Raw genomic sequence first — 18,676 nt, 5'->3', positions numbered from 1 at the left:
CAGGGACAGGCCTGGGACACAGGGTATTCAATGCTTTACCAGATGACAGCGGGGCCTCTGGCACAGCGTGGAGAATGAAATACTTCATGTATTATGTTCGCTCAACCCGTGGCCACTGTCAAGTACAATTGGGGCTAAATCCCTAGATCACACATCAGCGGAGATCAGCTTTCCCCGGATGCAAAATTCTCCACTTGAAAAGCAGATTCGTAAAGCGTAAGCGAACCTTCGGATTTCCTTTCTGGGTGATGACGATATTTTGGACTAGATAGAGGTCCCAGGCTAACACAGAGTATCGTGCATGTACCAAAGGCCACCCAACTGTGCCCTTCAAAATGGTTATTTTCACGTTATGTAAGTTTCATGTCCGTTTTAAGAAAAGGAAAAAGAATCCACACGCGATTCTACGGCAAAGGTCTAGGTGTCGGGGCTTCTTGTACAGAGCTTTCCGGGAAGCCTCACACAATGACCCTTCCCTTACTTGTCGGTGGCCCCCGCTATCTGCAAGGGGAGGCGGGGGGACGCTGCCAGGGCACCCAGCAAAGAGGGGGAGGATGGGAGTAGAGAGGACAACTCGGGAGGGAAAGGGGGACAAAGTAGTCATACACATGACATCAGTCGGAGTGAAATAGCAAGTTTGCCTCCGATACACTCGTGGATTCTATCACAAGGCAGTGAAAGAGAACACGTGTGAATAGAGAATTTAAATGTCGAAATCATGGGAGTGCTTAGAAGCCAAGGCCTCCTAGGCTCTAGGTTGGGAAGTGAAGGGGTTGCCTCTCCCTCATCCCCCACCCAGGGACCCGGCCCGCAAACCAGGGCTGTGTCCTGACTGGGAATCGAACCAGCGACCCTTTAGTTCCGAGGCTGGCACTCAATCCACTGAGCCAGGGCCACTCAATCCACCAGGCAGGACCACGCATTGATGTTTTCCTCCCTCTCTTTCTTCGGCCCTTCCCCTCTTTTGGAAAATAAATAGATAAAATATTTTTAAGAAAAGAAATTAAGTTCTTGGAACAATATGGCAGAAACTTAAGTAGGTTAAAAATGGTCCAAGATAAAAATAAAGATCTTTTCCTGGCTGGCGTAGCTCAGTGGATTGAGCACGGGCTGTGAAACAAAGTGTCCCAGGTTCGATTCCCAGCCAGGGCACATGCCTGGGTTGCAGGCCATGACCCCCAGCAACCACACACTGATGTTTCTCTCTCTCTCTCTCTCCCCCCTTCCCTTCCCTTCCCTCTCTAAAAATAAATAAATAAAATCTTTTAAAAAAAGAACATGCTTATCTCAAATGGAAATCTTAAAAATACACACATACATACATACCTTTTAAAATATTATAGCACAAAAACTGCACAGAGCCTCAGGGTGGCCACTTGGGCCACCAGACGTGGGGAGGGCATCCACATTCACGCCCTAGCTCCCGGAGGGAGCAGGACCCGGTTCTCCCTCCCAGACCCAACGTGTGCCGGAAGAGGTTTCGCTCAGTGGTCGGAGGTGCCCACCTTGGCTGTTCCAAGCTGAGGTCAGTATTTACCTTCTGACCTGCCTTTCACCACAGCTCTGCTCTGCCGTGCCCAAGCCCTCAGTCGTGTTTGCACCTTCCCAGCCACCCTCCCACCGCCCTGCACATGGCTCCACACCGATCTACTTCCCGCCCACCCTCTGGCTCAAATCAGAATGATGTATGGCTGCCATCCTGGACAGACTTCTCCTGGACTGGCCCCACTGTCTCCTGCATCCCACACCTCCCCCTCCTCCTCATGATCCTTCTCCTTCTCCTTTAGGGTTTTATTTATTGATTTTTTTTAGAGATGGGGGAAAGGAGAAAGAGGACAGAAACATCAAAGTGTGGTTGCCTCTCGTGCACCCCCTACTGGGGACCTGCCTTGCAACCCGGGCGTGTGCCCTGACTGGGAATCAAATCAGACCAGCGACCCCTTTGGTTTGCAGGCCCGCACTCAGTCCGCCAAGCCACACCAGGCAGGGCCGAACCTTCTTTCTTGGTTGACTCTTCCGATATGCCTGCAAGCACTTTCTGATTGCCTGCTAATAACTGATTAGTGGATGGTAAATCTCCTGAGTTCTTGCATGTCTAAAAATATCATTTTTTGTTCTCATAACTAGAAGAATAGCTTGGCTGGATATAGGATTCTAGACGGAAAACTATTTTTTTCCTTAGGGGGAAAAGAAAATCAACCCAATAGCACTGAGCACCCTAACACCCAAACTGTGGTCTCTAAATACTCTTTCCCACTATCAGAATCAGGGCTCCTGGGAGAGCTGACCGATTAGGGTTTGGGGTAGGAAATGTTCAAGGTAAGCCTGAGATACCTTGTCATACCAGAAAGTTTGAACTGGGTGGGGATATTTTATAGCTGCAGGGACATAAATACTCAGCAAAGGCCATGAGCTTTTTAAACACTGTAACCTGTCCACACGTAAAGAAGGCATGGAGAAACGCAAGCCATCCGCCTCTCTGGAAAACGCGCAAAGAAGAGAGAGCTTGCCGCGGTCCTGCGTCGTTTTCCACGGGCCGGCGGTACTTCCTCACGATCCCGGAGACTGTGCCGTTGGACCGCAGTTAGCCTTTGTCGGTGGCAGTGAAATTACATCCCTAAACTTAAATGTGCCTGCCCTCTCACCCAGCAGTGGACACGGCTACATTAAAAGTCCGCATAGCGGCACGGAGACGTACCTACGAGGACCCACAGGGCGGCGCTGTTGGTAACCGTGAGAGGCCAGGAGCAACCCCACCCCCACGGGCAGCAGTGACGCTGGGTACGGCGCGTGCGCAGAATGAAAGGCGGGGGTGGGGCAGTTAAAATGAGCGAGGTGGCTCTGCAGGTAGGAAAGAATGTTGTTGTCTGCACTGGCTGGTGTGGCTCCGTGGACTGAGCGCCAGACTGTGAAGCAGAGGGTTGCTGGTTCGATTCCCAGTCAGGGCACATGCCTGGGTTGCGGGCCAGGTCTCCAGTTGGAGGTGTGCAAGGGGCAACCACACACTGATGTTTCTCTCCCTCCCTTCCCTTCTGTCTAAAGATAAATAAAATCTTAAGAAAAACAACAACAACAACAAAAAAACCCCGAATGTCATTATCTGTTGAATGATAGAAGCGAGTTCCAAGGAGATATCCCTGGTTTTAAAACACTCCCACATGCATGGAAGAAATGGGTGCCCCCCCCCCCGGCCCGCAGAAGTCGTGGTGCCTGACAGCTCTGTGTTGGGACTCGTAAGGAGATGCAAGTGTACTTAACACATTGTCCTATGTCTGGAGTTCTTACAGCTGGCATGCATTTTGTAATCAGGAAAAAAAAGCGCTAAATAATGAACAAGGATCATAAAGCTTTTTATTTAATAAATATAACCAAAAATTTCAAAATACTTTATTCCATATGTCGCCAATTCGAGACAGGAAAAAGAGTTAGGAGGAAATGTTTGGAGAGATTAAGTGAAGGAAAGGGTCAGGACAGAGGCAGGAGGAGGTCGGGAATGTGAGTCGAGAACAGGAAAATAAAAACGCAGGCGGAGGCAAAGACAGGTGCCGGGGGGGCGGCCCCATGACTCCCCCGGCACGCCCCCCCCCACGCCCCCATCATTGGTCACATCTCGCAGGCGTCCTTCCCCCCCTTGGCAACGAGGGGAGACGCTACACTGACGCTAGGAATGAATCGGGACTCCAGAAATCCCCACCCCCGGGAAGGCTGCTTCCTCATTCTCTATGACCATCGGGTTTGAGGTGTTTCCCCGCCGAGATCAAAGAAAGGAAAACCGGCTGGACAGCTGCGAACTCTAGCCAGGAACCGCTTTGTTTTTCTGAGCAGACTTTAATATCCTCGAGGCTGTCCTTTTGCACTAGGTCTTAACATCCATCTTCACTCAAAACCTGTCTTTTAAAAAAAAAAAATCTGGACTACTGGGTTCTGTTCTGACGCCTCCAAATGACACTCGGAAATAGAGTTTACTCTGCAGTTTAGAGTTTACGGGTTTCAAATCTGTTGGGGAGAGATGGGAGGGTCAGGCCTGGTCGGGGGCTGGGGGGTGACCCCATGGTGTGCTGAGAAGTCAGTGATGGAATTCAAAGGTGGGTGTGCAGGCCCTGGGGCGGCGCGCCCCGCCCTGGCCCAGAGCAGTCGGGCCGGGAGGAAGCCCGTGGCAGGGGGGCCTCCTCCCAGGAGGGGTCTGTGACTCAGGCACGGTTCTGGGCCACCAGGAAGGGGGGACCACGGGAGGGCTGGCCGACAGCCCTCTGGTCACAGTGCTGTCCCCGGACGGCCGAGGGTGTGTTGGGAGCTTGTGGCAGTGTGGGGGTGCTCGGGGCCTCCCACAGACCCGGAAGGCAGGCTCAAAGCTCGCCCCGGGCTGACCCCTCACGGACCAGTACTAGTCCCCTAAGAGAACCCCCTAGAAACCAGTGTTTGCAGAACCCAGAGGGGCCGGACGCCCCGGAGAGCTCCCTGAGGGCAGCGAGGAGCGGTGACAACACGCGACCCAGGCAGACCGCTGGTTTCTCCAGTCTTTATTAAAGCCAGGTCCTCCTGCCCACCGCTCAGAGCGGGGCAGAGGCAGCTGGGCCCGCAGGGGCACCGAAGGGGTGTGTTTGAGGGCCGTGGCTGGAGGGCCAGTCTGGAGCCAGGCCCCCGGCCATGTGGGGCCAGCCCACCTCGTCCCGACCCTTTCTGAGGCTCCTGTCCCACAGGGAGAGGAGACCAGGGACCAGGACCCCTGCCCTCTCCATCACCCCGCCCTCAGGCGCACTCACACCACCACCGTCCTGGCCCTGCTCCCACCCGCCCCCTGCACCCCCCACTCCCAGCCCCCAGCAGCCGGCTGCTGGCCCTAGGCCCCGTCTACACTAGAACAGAGGGAACTAGGTCTAAAGGGAATGCAGATGCTCAAAATCTGTTTGCTGGCCCCGCGCACGCCGGCCACAGAGGTGTTAAGTAAGAATGGGGGTGGGGGGGTGCCGCCTCACACAAGCTGTGCCTTGCCCTGTGGTTTCCAGTGGCCCAGCCCAGGAGGTGGGGTGCGGGCCAGGTGTGGGCCTTGCATAGTTGGGAGGTTGGTTGGTCATTGAGCCCAGGGTTCAGGCCCAGGCGCCCGGAGATGGACCACCACTGTGCGGGCTGCCCGCTCCTCGAAGTGGGCACCTGGGCAGACCTGCTGCCGGCCTCCAGGGCAGAACGGCAGGCAGAGGCAGTGTTAAAGGGACCCGCAGACGTCGCAGGGCCCTGATTGTGACACGGGAGCGAGGGTCCCGCCACCAGACTCGGTCGCCGTGCTTGTGGTTATTAAATCTAAGTGAGCGCTGGGCTCGGTGGGGCAGGTCGGCACGTGTCCGCTGGCTCCGGGAGAGATGGCGGCCCCGGGGGGGCGAAGGCTGGGGCCCAGGCCCCCGAGGGTCTCTGAGTGTGTCCCCTCCTGTGCGAGGGTGAGCACCAAAGGACTCAAAGGAGAGGCTGAGACTACAGTGGCCGGTGCGGCAGGCACCTGGCCCGGCTGAGTGCCCGAGTGGGGTGAGGACAGTGGGTGAATAAGGCTTAAGATAAGATTCCTTCGGGACTTGCAACCCCTGTGCCCCGCCCGCCCTGCCCCCCAGGGCCACAGGCTTGGTTTCTGGCTTTTGACCCTCCACCCCATTCATCAGGCCACACGAAAGATGGAAATACACGCTCACAGTCCCCAGTCCCAACCAAAGCTTCCCCAGCGGCATTTCTGCCCCAGGTTAGGGACGACCACCGTCCTTTGGGGTCCCAAGGGCCGCCCCTGTTCCCCTAAGGGCACGGTCTGTAGAACTTTCCGGAGGTGCTCAGCTGACCAGAGGACCCCCAAGTGTCCCACTGAGGTATGGAGAAAGTCCACAGCAAACCTACGGAGAAGCCAACGCCGGGCCCTCCACCACCCTGCCTTCCCCTTGGCGAAAGGGCTCCTCCTCCCTCATTGTAAGACCCCCGGTTTGTAGACTGTCCCGTGGGCCCCCCAAGTCAGAACCCCAATAAAATAAATAAAGTGGCCTGACACCCCTACCGCTTGGTTTCACAGCACCGACCAGGGACGTGGAAGTCTTTGTCGGGGTGGGTGGCCCCTGACTCACCGCCTCCACCCGGCTCTCCTCTCGGCCCCCGACAAGCTGGGCAGCGCCGATCCCAGCGGGGGCACAGGGAAGCCCGGGGTCAGGGGCTGAGGGAAGGCACCGCACCGGGACTGGGACCCTCAGCCCCGAGAGGCCAGAGGAGCAAGGGGCTGGCACCCGAGCAGCCCTGGGGAGGGGCGGGTGTCCCAGCGGGCTGTGGTTCCACTGGCCTGGGGCACTCACAGGACGCTCTCCTCATAGGCGCCCGAGGGCCCCGCGAACACGGTCGCGGGGTCGGAGCCGAAGCTCGTTCCGCCCGCGAACTCCAGCAGGGTGCTGCCGTGCTCTCCCAGCCCAGTGCCCGAGCTGGTGCTGGGCGGCCCCTTGGCAGGTGCCTCGGTCTTAGGCGCCGGGGCCGCGGCTGCGGCGCCGGGCGCGCCGGCCGCGCCGCGGTGCGTCTTCATGTGGGTGAGCAAGTGCGAGCTCTGCGAGAAGCGGCGGCCGCAGTTGGCGCAGGCGTAGGGCCGCTCGCCCGTGTGCGTGCGCTGGTGCGTGACCAGCACCGAGCGCTGCGAGAAGCGCTTCCCGCACTCGGGGCACGGGAAGGGCCGTTCGCCCGTGTGGCCACGCCGGTGCTTGGCCAGGTTGGAACGCTGCGCAAAGCCGCGGCCACAGTCGGAGCAGCGGAAGGGCTTCTCGCCCGTGTGAGTGCGCCGATGCCGCTTAAAGTCCGAGCTGTGGCCGAAGCCCTTGCCGCAGTCCGGGCAGCGATGCGGCTTCTCCTCGGCGTGAGCCCACTGGTGCCGCGTCAGCGCCGCGCTCTGCCCGAAGCGGCGGCCACACTCGCCACACGCATAGGGCCGCTCGCCGGTGTGCGCGCGCCCGTGCGCCGTCAGGTGCGCACGCCGGCTGAAACCCGCGCCGCACACGCCGCACACAAAGGGCTTCTCACCGGTGTGGCCACGCACGTGCGCCGCCAGGTGTGAGCCTCGAGCGAAGCGCGCGCCACACTCGGGGCAGGGGAAGGGCCGCTCGCCCGTGTGCGTGCGCCGGTGGCGCGCCAGGTGCGAGCCGTACACGAAGCTCTTGCCGCAGTCTGCGCAGCGGTGTGGCCGCTCGCCCGCGTGGTAGCGCTGGTGCTTGGCCAAGGCGGCACGGCGCCCGAACGTCTTGCCGCAGTCGGAGCAGATCCAAGGGCTCTCCTCTTCGGCCAGCGTGGCGGGCGCCGGCTCGGCCAGCAGTTCCCCAACGGCCGGCCCGAACGCACGCAGCCCGCCGCCGCCGCCCCCAGGCCCACCGCCGCTGCGGAAAGGGTCGCAGGCCAGCCCCGCGCCCTGCACCAGAGACAGCCGGCCCCCCAGGGGTCCGGACAGAGGCCGCCCATCGGCCGGCAGCTGCTCCCCGAAGCCCGGGAGGCTTAGGATCTGGAAGCCGTCTGGGTGGAGCCAAGACTTGGGGTGAACAGAAAAGTGGAAGCCGAGCGGGTGCGAGGAGGGACCTTCGCTGTCACCCAGGCCATTGCCGAGTTCCAGAAACCGCCTGTCGGGCTCCGGGTCCTCCTTGCCCCGAGGGGTGGGCACCTCTGCTGCGGCTGCAACCTCCTCTTCTCTCGCCTGGGCCTCGGCCTCTCCATCCACCTCGCTGGCTTCAGGCAGCTCCGGCCCGGCCTCAGCTTCCTCGGGCTGGGCCGCGAGCACCGTCTCGCAGGGCTCCTGCCGAGGGCCGTCGCCGCTGGGCTCAGAGCAGCCCCCGCCGCGCCGGTGGCGCTGGAAGTCAGCGCGGAGGCGGAAGGCCTGGCCACAGTCCGGGCAGCAGTGCGGCCGGTCGGCAGTGTGCACGGCCTGGTGTCGCGCGAGCGCCGAGCTCTGGCTGAAGCTGCGGCCGCAGTGCGGGCACGGGTAGGGCCGCTCGCCCGTGTGCGTGCGCTGGTGCGTGACCAGGTAGGAGCGGCGCCCGAAGCCCGCGCCGCAGAAGGCGCAGCGGTAAGGCCGCTCGCCGGTGTGGATGCGCCTGTGCGTCACCAAGTGAGACTTGTAGACGAAGCGCTTGCCGCAGTCCGGGCACGGGAAGGGCTTCTCGCCGGTGTGCGTGCGCTGGTGGATGGCCAGGTGCGAGCGGTACACGAAGCCCTTGCCGCACTCGTCGCAGCCGAAGGGCTTCACGGCGGCGTGGTAGCGCTGGTGCTTCGCCAGCCGCGACCGGTGCGGGAACACCTTGCCGCACACCTCGCAGGTGGTCTCCGGGCGCCCCACCTGAGCGGCCGCTTCGGCCGGGAACGCCCACGGCGCTAGCAGGCCCCCGTCCGGCTCACCGCCCGGCAGGAAGGGCTTCGCCTCCGAACCCTCGGCCAGCGCCCCCAGGCCGCCTGGGTCGAGCCCCCAGCCCTCCGGAGTCTGCGCGGAATCCGAGTCATCGGGGCCCCACGTCCCGGGCACGTCCCCCACGCCATAGGCCGCCGACCACAGCCCCGGCGGCTCGTTCTCGTCCTCGGCCACCTCTGCCAGGAAGTCCTCGTCGTCTTCCTCCTCGTGGTCCTCCATGTCATCGGTCCAGAACCAGGCACCTGAAGGCGGCAACGGAAGGCCGGAAGAGAGAGGTGAGAGGAGGCTGCCACGGGAGCCCCCCGCGGGCTCCGGTCCCCGGAAACCTCAGCTTCTTCAGGGGCAGCCGCCGCCGCCGCCGGCTCCACTCAGCATTCCTCCCTCCGGGCTCTTCTCCACCGGCCTCAGGTTGGCCAGCGACCGGCGTCTCCCTCCTGCGCCCAGAGCAGAGCCGGGAAAGGCTGCCCTGGGCCGAGGGGACCGGAGGCTCTCCACACCCACCCCAAGAGGCTCCAGCATCTGCCCGGACGCCGCCCAGGCTCCCCTGCTGGGCCATGCCCCAGCCCAGCCTTGTCTGCACGGCTGTGCGTGTGCACAGTGGCCCCCAGTTGGCTCAGGCTGCAGGGGAGCTGCTTGCCGCTCACCACTTCCCACCCCACAAGGACCCCCCCCGAGTTCCTGCTGCCCCGTCCCCCCTTCTCCCCTTCTCCAGGCTGCACCGCACCCTCTCCCTTCAGCGCAAAGCGTGGACACGGGGCCAGGTCTGCAGGGCTTCCGGGTTCCTCAAGGGGGTGCCGGTCTGCCTGCCACTGTGACCCCCCCCCCGGAGGAAACTGGTGTTTATGCGGCAGGTGCAGAGTCCCACAGGGAACAGACGGCCGGCACCTGGCCCACGGGGGGGTGGGCACCGGGGGAGGACTCCAAAGCCCCTGCGTGCGTCCCCGTGTGCGCTTCACGCCGTGTGCCCACGGTGGATGCGCGTCATCCCGTGGCCCACCTGCAGGGGAGAGTCTGGCCGGAGCCCAGACTGAGAGGGGCCACCTCGTCAGGAAGCACGAGCGGAGAATACACTCGTGCTCCGCAAGGCTACACGCCGGCCACACGGCGGCTCTGCCGGGCGCAGCCGCAGCAGCAGCAGCCCTCGCCGGCTCGGCGGCACAGACACGGAGGTGGGGGAGGGGGCAGACTGTTGGGCAGACCGGGTGCAGCTTCGCTCAGGGAGGACCCTAGATGGACCACCCCCGCAGAGTGACCCCCGCAGACAGGTGACGTCTCGGACACCCTGATCCTACCCGCCTCAGGCTCTGCAGATGGCCGGGGTCAGGGGTGGGGGGGCATCCCAGGTCCCCAGCCAGGTTCACGGACACACTGAGGCACCAAGGACCTCGGAGGACCCGGCACATGCAGGCCCCGTGACAAGAGACTGGCCAGTGCCAGCCTGTGGCCCCTTCACCTGCAGGCGGCTTTTCCGAGACGTGCCCATGAACAGGACACACGTCCCTCTCAGATCCTCCGAGAGAGGCCATCGACCTCCCAGTCTCCTCCGGGAGGCGGCCGAGACGGTTCTCGCTGGCCGGAGCCCCGTGACCCTGAAGCTCAGGAAGGGTTCCCGGGGGGCCCCAGACCACGGGCACCGGGGCGGAGAGTCCACCCCGCAGCGCAGGGCAAAGGGGGCCTGCGGCCGACCCACCGAGGGCCAGTCAGGCGATCGCCCCCTGAAAGGTCAACTCCCTCACGAGCGAGGTGTTCCCCGGGGTCGTCAGGGCCTCCGAGGGGACGTGGGGAGACGCTCCAGAGCACGCACACTCGGAACGCCACCTGCGTGTTCCTGTTTTGTTTGTTGTTGTTGTTGTTGTTGTTTTACTTTAAACACACCTCGGAGCTGACGAGTCTGTCCAGGCACATGACTGGCGTGACATTCAGCAACCCTCCCTAGGCTGGTGTCGCTGCAGCCCAAAGCCCAGCACACCTACTGCGTGCGGGCCTCCGCTGAACCTGCTGGAACTCCGAGGGCACCTCACGACCCCCCCACGGGACACCTCCGCAGCGTCGCCAGTCCGGCGTCCTCAGGTTGGAAACTCCAGATTTAGTTCAAACTCTTTATTGTCCAGGGGAGTGAAGTGGGGCTCGGACAGGCGGAGGGAGAGAGCCGGAGCCCAGCCCCAGGCCCCGGAGACGTCTGCCCCCTGAGTACTGCCTGGAGGAACCTCTCCAAAACACCCTCTCGGGGAGCTCCAGAGCTGCCCGCCCAGGCCAGAGGCCCGTCTCCGGGCCTTCCGGGAGGGGAGGCTCAGAGGCACCCGCTGTGGCCGCATGGGTGGAGAGCCCAGAGGAGTGGCCTCAGCACGGCCGGCACCTGGGGCTCGCCCCTCGGGGCTGGCAACCCCACAGCGGGCCCCACTCCCAAAAACACTCAGAGGCTCCAAGGCAAGGACAAGGACTCACTTCTAAAGTCCTGAAAGGAACCCCTAGGTGCTCAAACGACCTCCCCGCCTGCGGCTCTCTGCAGGCGGGGACAGGAGGAGCCAGCCCACGGCAGCCACCCTGTCCCCACGAAGCCTGCCCCACGGCCCCGACCAGCAGTGCCGGGCCGGAGTCGGGCGGGGCTGGCGGGAGCTGTGTGGGCAGGAGCCGGGGGGAGGCTGCCTCGCGCTCACCTGTGTAGACACCGGTGACAATGTCGCCCTCCTCAGGCCGGGGGCTGTCTGGCACCCAAGGCTCCTGCCCGTGTTCCAGCCGGGAGATCAGGTCTGGCTTGGGGATGGGGTACCCTGCCGCGGAGAAAGCCAGAGGGCAGTGCAGCCGCGCCCACAGGCCCCCACCAGCCCCTCTCCCCTCTCTCCTCCGCCCCTTCCCGGACCGGCCCTCCCACCTCCCTGCTCACTCGGGAGAATCCCACATCCCCTTCTCCAGAGCCCTGCCTTGAGAGCCCCGGCTCTCCTGCCAAGCCCCCCACCCCCACACCTTCTGCAGGGCACCCCCTCCTCTCTCCTTCGCCCCTCGAGGCCTCTGGGGGTGTCCGAGAGGCCAGGGCTGGGTCGGCAGCTCTGCAGAGCGTGTCCACCTGGCTCGAGGCACAGCCGGCCCACACCGGGGCCCCCGGGGCAGCTCCCGCCCGGCGCCGGGCAGCGGGGTGGTCCGGGGCTCCCTGGGAGGCGGGCCCCTGCCCCCAAGACCCCGTGGCTGCAGACGCGGCCCTCTCAGGCAGCCGGGCACGGGGACCCGAGGGCCCTGCTCACCCAAGGACACCAGGATCCCGTAGTTCTCCCGCATGACTTCTTCGTAGAGGTCCCGCTGGCCTGCATCCAGCCGCCCCCACTCCTCCAGGGAGAAGTACACCGCCACGTCCTCGAAGGTCACCAGCCCCTGGGAAGTAGAGCGCCCGGGTCGCGGCTCTGAATGGCCCCAGGCGAGGGGGCGGGGGCAGGGCCCACAAAGGCAGCGACGGGGAGTGACCCGGACAGGCCAGACCAGACCGAGGCCCCAAGACTCGGTGCCCACGGGGCCACAGCCCACTACCGCCCACCAGCACTGGGGGCTTCCAGGCCTGGCCACGGCCCTCCGGGGCAGGGTCCGTGCCCGTCCGGAGAGCAGGAGGAACCCAGGCTGGGGGGGGGGGGCACCAGGCTCACTCGGGGCAGAGCCAGGATCCACACGGCCGCCTCGTCCCGCCCACGTCACCGGCTGGCTAGGCCAGCAGTCATGTCTAAGGGCCCACGCCCGGGGGGTGGGGGAGGGGACAAGCGGCGCCCGCTGAGCAGAGTATGGGCACTGGTGTCCAACCTGGCAGGCTCCGCAGGCACACGGAGAGAGCCTGGACAGGGGACAGCACCCCAGGGAGGGGGCACGGCCTGGCCCCGGGGAAGAGCCAGGCCCCTGAAGGAGCCGCACTGCGCCGGTGAGTGGGTGGCGGCGGACAGGAGTGGGACATTCTGATGACCTGGGAAGACTGGGCCCCAGGAGAGCGGAACCACAGCCCATGGCCTTGGGGCTGCAGACGCCTGGCACTTGCCGCAGCCACATCCCAGCTCACAGCCCGGGGGGCTGGGCCCGAGGCCCACAGTGCGGCCCACAGCGGTCTCCAGGGCAGCAGCGGGCAAGCCCCCGGGCACCCCCGCCCGGCTAACTGCGCTCCAAAGGAGAAGGCGGCTCACCTGAGACCCAGCTGTGAGGAAACCATCCTCCTCCTCCTCGTCCTCTTCCTCCTCCTCCTCCTCCTCCTCATCCTCCAGGTCTTCCTCCCCAGGCATGGCTGGAGGCCGGGAGGCCTGCAGGGCTGGGAGGAAAGTCTCTTAGGGGCCAGCCGCCCTGGGTGCTGGGCCTGGCCGCCCCGGCCACCTCCGCCCACCCAGCAAGCAGGCTCAGGAGCTCCCGGCGAGTCCCCACTTCAAAGCCTGGGGGCCCTGGCGTCCCAGCCCCAGCTCCAGCCCCAGCCCATCAGGCCAAAGACTACCCCCCAGCCTGCCCACCTGAGCCCCCACCTGCCCTCCTTCCCCAGCGGCCGGCTCCTCCTTACCTTTTGCCTGAAGAGCTGGGGCCTTGGCATCACCACCACGGCTAAAGCGTTCCTGGGTCCCCGACGCCGGACTCAGCTCCTCCGCCACCTCCTCCACGTCCTCGTCCTCCTGCAACTCCACCTCCACCTGGTCCACCTGGTCCACCTGGTCCACCTGCTCCCACTGCCCGGCCCGCCGCCCGTCGGCCTCCTGCGCCTCCGCCACCTCCTCCTCTTCCTCTTCTTCCACCACCAGCTCCTCCTCGTCCTCCGGCATCTCCACCTCTTCCCCCTTCTCCTCCTCTTCCTCCTCCTCCTCCTCCTCCTCAGGATCACATTCTGACCCGTCCTCCGCCCTCTCCAGGTGGGCGGCCGGGGAGTCCGGAGCCGTGTGGAGGGCCGCCATCTCAGCAGGAAGTCAGCCTCAGCCCGGCCTGAAACACAGACGGCCCCGGGATGAGCCGCCCTGGCGCACTCACAGGCCGGGGGACGTCTCTTCCAGCCGGGAGGCCAGCAGCCCTGAGCGCTGAACTGTCAAAGCCCAGTGGCTCACAGGGTCCCGCTGCCACACCAGCGCCACAGCCAGTTCAGCCCGAGCACTCGGGAGACACAGCCAGGTGGCGGCACAGCCCGGGGCTGTGGGTGTGGGGGGGGAGGGAGGCCTTCGGCCCCAGGGCCACCTCTCCCTCAGCTGTGAACCCTCCCTCGGCCCCAGTAAAGCCCCGAGGGCAGGAGAGAGTCAGTGTGCAAGGCTGCTTCTTGGGAGTGGACCTGCAAACACGCCCATCACCCAGCACCTGCTCCATCAGCATTTCCGATCTCAGTGGGTTCCTCCCTGACGTGAGCCACACCCACTACAAACACGGCCGCCCGGAGTCCTGGGGTGAAGGGTGAGGGTGCAGACACAGGAAGGACCCTGAGACTGCAGGCCGCACAGGGCAGCAGGCCGGGCACCACTGACCCGGCTCTGCCAGTGGGCAGCACCTGCCGCCGACCCCCAACACAGGACGGGGGCACCAGTGAAGATGCCCAGGGTCCTGAGGACAGCTCCCGTCACGGGGCGCCCCGCAGAGCTGCTCAGGGGCCAGCTCGGGCTGCACAACCGCTCGCCTCGGCACGGACAAGGCCGTGGGCGCGCGCTTCCCTGACGGCTCCGGGCTGCTGCTCCGAACCCACACTGAAATGGCCAGGGAGCTCCTCCGGAGTCCAAGGCCCAGGCCCAGGGGCTGGGGCTCACTAGCACCCGGAAGCCTCCTCTGCCCTGACCCCGGGGCCCCCCTGCCGGCTCCAGCCCCAGCCCGAGGTCCCAGGTGAAGGCCTAGGCCTCAGAGGGCGCCCCCCAGCCCCAGCCTCTCCCAGAGCCGCCTCTTCGGTCTCCACAGCTCTCTGGCGGGTGAAGGCGCCACCCCAGCCACCTCCGGGAGCACGCAGCCCTGCCCAGCCCTCGGGGCGAGGAGAATGCGGGCAGAGGTTTCCCAGCTGCCACCTACCTCCGGCTCAGAGGGCTCCGCTCACCCTGACCTCAGGCGGCAAATTCAGGCCCAGCACAGCAGCCACGCCCAGCACGGCAGAGACGCCTCCTGCCGGGCCCAGGGACCCACCTCGGCAGCAAAAGCCACCGCTTTGGAATCCACCGACCCCGTGCTCAGGGCCTGGACGCGTGGCACCTCCCCCTGCCGGGACTCCCCTTTCCTCTTCCGCCCACCCTCCAGAGGCAGCCCCCGCCCCCCTAGAGGCCCAGGCGCACCCAGTGCGTGGGCCGCGGCCCTCAAGGCACCTGTGCTGTTCATACGTTAGCAGCCGCCTGCTCCCCGCCAGGCTCCCAGGTACCTAAGAAGGCAGGAGTTTCCCCCTGCCCATCTCTGGATCCCCTCAGGCCAGACCAGAAGGCGTGCTCAGCTCCTCGGTGAAGAAATGACCCCAGATCCCGAAGTCAGTGCGGTGAGCGTGGCATTTAAACACGCAGCCTCCTGGCCCCGCTGACAAACTCCAAGCCCCACTGGCCGCTGTTGGGGGTCCCACGCAGGGGGCCACTGAGCTACTCTGCCTCCAGAGAGGTCTGGCCCGAAGTCCCTTCTCCCAGCGAGTGCCCCCGCTGGTGCCCCGAGAAAGGAAGGACCCAGCAGCTTGCCCTGCGTGGGACGAGGGTCCAGCACAGCCAGACACCCCAGACGACCCGGAACGCAGAGCAGAGCACTTCTAAAAGCAGGCCTCGGTCACTCCAGCACTGTGTTCGCTTTGCCTCCCGGGGTGCACACGGGGCGTGCTCCCCAGGCCTGCACGCCCTTCTTTCCTTTCCTTTCCTCTCCTCGGCCCACCAGAAACTCACTCTGCGACCTCCCGGGCGTCCAGTCCCAGGCTGGCAGCCACAGCGGGGCAGGGGCACAGCGTCGCCAGCAGGCACGCCGGGTCACCCCAGGCCCTTATCTCTGCTGGAGCCCCACACCCGAGGCTGCAGCGCTGCCGGCAAGACACCTTCCACGGGAAGAAGCGAGGACCCCGAGGATGGAAGGAAGGGGCAGAGCTGAAAAACGGCTGGAGATGTTCCAGAAAAGTGGATGGGGAGACACCGATCCGGGAGAAGAGAACTCTCGGGGTGGGGGGGAGCCGGTCGGTGCGGATGGATTCCTTCCCTCTGCGTGGCCTCGCTCACCGCAACCCTGTGATTCAAGGCCTTCCAGGTTTCCAGCTCCTCCGGGAAGCCTTCCTCCTCTGACCTCCAGGGTCCTCACCGTCTGACCACCCACCTGGGTCCCCCGGCTCTCCTGGTGCAAGCGCATCTACGGACGGTGCCAGCCCTCGCACCTCCTGGGCCGCTCCCCAGACCAGCCAACACTTGTTGACTCAACCAAGTACCAAGGTCTCCCGACACAGGCGCAGCTAGGGGGTTGGTCCTGCAGCGTGCACACTTCCCCTTCCCCGCCCGCACCGGTTCCTGCGCGGAAGGCCAGCCGCTCTCCCACCTCTGCGGCCACATGGGGCAGCCCAGACCCCTTCCGACTCCAGTGCCGGCAGTGGCAGACAGCACAGCGGCCCGCTCGGGCGTCCATTTGCAGACGAGGGAGGGAGGCCCCAGCAAGGCTCCCAACGGCACTAAGCAAGCTCACCAGGGTCCGGCCAAGCCCCTGCATCCTTCCAAGGGGCTCGCCTCCCACAGAGGCCCTGGCGGTGTCAGCCCCTCCTGGATAGGTGTGTCCCTGGGGCCGGCCACCGACCGACCCCCGCCCCAGCCGGCGGCGAGCACCTCCCGAGGAGTCGAGGCTGTCCCCCGCCCCATCCCACCTGCTCCCGCTGCCTTCCCGGACAGGCCCTGGGGGCGGAGCCCGCCCCACCGCGCAGGCCCGGGCGAGGGTCGCAGGCCGCGGCGGGCATGGGCGCGGCCGCCGGAGGCCTGGCCAGTGCGCCGCTCCGGCCCGGCCAGGCGCAGGCCCGGGCCCAGGGCTCCGCCGCGCGCCGAGGCCTCCCCGCCTCCTCCCGGGCCGGCGTCGAGGAGCGGCCCGGCCCCGACCCCACGCCCGCGCCCCCGCCGCACCTGCCGCGCGCGCCGCCGCCCGCCGGCCCCGCCACACACTCACCGCGCGCTGCGGGCCGGCCGAGCCGCCGCCGGACGCCGGGGCCGGGCAGGGCCTGCGCCCCGCGCTACACAAAGTGACGGCCCCGGAGCTGCGCGGCGGCGGCGCGTGGGCACCGGAAGTACCGCCGCGGGCCCCGCCCCGCCCGTGCCCATGGGGGGGCACTTCCGGTCACGCGGGGTCCAGCGCGGCTCCTGGAGGGGGCGTTCGGGAGCGAGAGGAATCTCCCCGCGTGCGACGGCGCGCTCAGGCCTGGAGCCGGCGCTCACGTGCACCCGCGCCCCCACCCCTGGGGACCTCGGTGCCAGCCCCCCGCCCCGCGATCGTACCCCTGAAGGCTCCAGACCCCCATCTCGAGACCCCTGCCCCCTCCTGAGACCCCGGCCCGGACCCGAGACCCCGACCCCACTGCGGGGACTTCGCCCTAACCCTGGAGCCCCCACGAGAGGTTCCGCGACTTGGAGCGTCCCCCCTCCCCAAACTCACTCAGCCATGACTCGGGAGCCCTCCTGAATGCCAGACCCGCGCTAGGCCCGCCCTGGCCTCGGGACCCTCCCAAGGACCCACGACAGGGGTGGGAGGTGGTGACCCCGACGGGGGTCTAGTGGAGGCGTCTCTCCCCGCCGCGTGCTGTCAGGCCTAGACCTGGTCGTGGGCGGGGTCGATCCCTTGCTGATGCCGGACAATCGGGACTGAGGAGGGTGCGTCGGGACCCACAGCTCACCGGCTGGCTCCTGGGACACCAGGGCGTGTAGGGCCGAGGAAGGGTGAACTCGGGTGGGGGTGCAGTTGGTTACCCAGATTGGATGACAACAATTACTCAATAAATAAAATCTTTTAAAAATGATAAAATTCCTCACTCTTGGACCCCCGCCCGCCCCTGTGCCCTTCAGGGCTGAGCTCCACGGGACCCGGCTGGATACTCATGCACAGACCTTGCCAACAGCCTGGGAGGGGCTGGGCTTCTGCAGACGACCTTCCCCTGGGCCCGCATCACCTTTGCACCTACTCAGGGCAGAGCTAGGCTGTCCCAATGGGGCACACCTGAGCCTCTCCTGACCTAAAGTCACCCGGTCTTGACCCTTCCAGCCACCCAAGTCTGGAGCTGCCAGGGGTCAGGGCTGGCCGTCCCGGGCATCTGTAGGCTGGGCCCTGGGCATGGCCTCGGGGCAGGTCCCTGGCAGGCGGGCCTCTTACCCGCCACAGAGGTGCCGGAGGGCAGGAGAGCCAGGGCCCAGCCTGGGCTTCCTCGCCCCCTTTCCTCCGTCTCACAGCGATGTTCTAGGAAGCCCCGGGAGGCCCCACTGCTTGGGTTTCTCGTGGCCTCAGATGCCATCAGCCCTCCGGACACCCCTTCCTGCGGGGGCAGTCGGCTGCTCAGTGGCACCCTTGCTCCCACCGAGGCTCCCAGGCGCACCCTGCTTTCTCTTCCTCTCCGTGGGAGCCCTCGATCCGGGTGTGTGTTCACACAACCACACTCAGCCCACGTGCCGCACACCTGGTGAGCGTCGGCCCTTGCTCACACAGAGGTTCTCTGGGGACCCCAGGCCCTGCTGCCGCCGAGTGGGCCCCGGGGCTCGCCGGACCCTGAGAGTGGCCACAGAGGCTAGGGGAGCCGGCCGGGGACAGAAGGGCTTGGGGCTGAGCCATGAGAGGCTACGGGGGTCCCAGGGCTCTGGGCGGAGAGACGTCAGTGGGGTGGGGCCCAGCAGGAGCCAAACCAAGGCGGCCTACAGGGCTCACCGAGTTCCCGGGGAAGCCTGTGGGACCACAACCCTCAGCCCAGACCCGGCTGGGGGGGACCCAGACCCCCGCAGGGAGACGGGAGTTCAGGCCTTCCGAACTGGTGACCGCGGGGCTCTCAGAACTCAGTGCCGGCCCTGCCGGTAGCGGCGGGAGCCCCTGTCAGCAGTGACAGACATAAGCGGGGGCTCGATAATTCAAGCCGTGCATGACTGCGAATCGGGATGGGGCTCCGATGCCAGTTTTCGACATGATGGGCTGGGAGCTAGACGCTGCAGTCTGCCCACCACCCGACTCTTCTGGGGGCAGCCGGCGGGCCGGAAACACAGGAGCACCGAAGGAAGGGACCCAGGCCCACCTTGAGGCTCTGCCAGCACGGGGCGGGGGGGCCCCTGGGAGGGAGGGAGGGCGAGCTGGCCTGTATGGGGCTGAGCCACCCCCCACACAGAGGCTCACGAGCCCGAAGGAGAG

The 18,676-nt window shown here is 65.4% G+C and overlaps 1 protein-coding gene across 1 annotated transcript; it reads right to left on the bottom strand.

The window, feature by feature from the left end:
- Nucleotides 1-3,902: 3,902 nt before the first annotated feature.
- ZNF316 (zinc finger protein 316) lies at nt 3,903-16,586 on the bottom strand. The gene is made up of 6 exons (XM_028528841.2): nt 16,466-16,586; nt 12,912-13,324; nt 12,550-12,671; nt 11,635-11,761; nt 11,053-11,166; nt 3,903-8,637 (listed from the first exon to the last, which is right to left on the bottom strand). Exons 2-6 carry the CDS (start codon nt 13,294-13,296, stop codon nt 6,314-6,316), a joined length of 3,072 nt encoding a protein of 1,023 aa, XP_028384642.1. The 5' UTR covers nt 13,297-13,324; nt 16,466-16,586; the 3' UTR covers nt 3,903-6,313.
- Between the last annotated feature and the right edge of the window lie 2,090 nt (nt 16,587-18,676).

The sequence above is a fragment of the Phyllostomus discolor genome, chromosome 13 (genome assembly GCF_004126475.2).
Source record: "Phyllostomus discolor isolate MPI-MPIP mPhyDis1 chromosome 13, mPhyDis1.pri.v3, whole genome shotgun sequence".
NCBI classification, from domain to species: Eukaryota; Metazoa; Chordata; class Mammalia; order Chiroptera; family Phyllostomidae; genus Phyllostomus; species Phyllostomus discolor.
The sequence above is the reverse complement of the archived record's forward strand: the minus strand, read 5'-3'. Positions and strand labels throughout refer to the sequence as shown.

Bases quoted from the DNA above. Each gene is read 5' to 3' on its own strand.
- ZNF316 (XM_028528841.2), bottom strand. From the start codon at position 13,296: ATGGCGGCCCTCCACACGGCTCCGGACTCCCCGGCCGCCCACCTGGAG. The intron at 12,672-12,911 runs GTAAGGAGGAGC...CTTTCCTCCCAG, and splicing joins CCCAGCTCTTCAGGCAAAAG to CCCTGCAGGCCTCCCGGCCT. The intron at 8,638-11,052 runs GTGAGCGCGAGG...TGCCGCCTTCAG, and splicing joins TGTCACCGGTGTCTACACAG to GTGCCTGGTTCTGGACCGAT.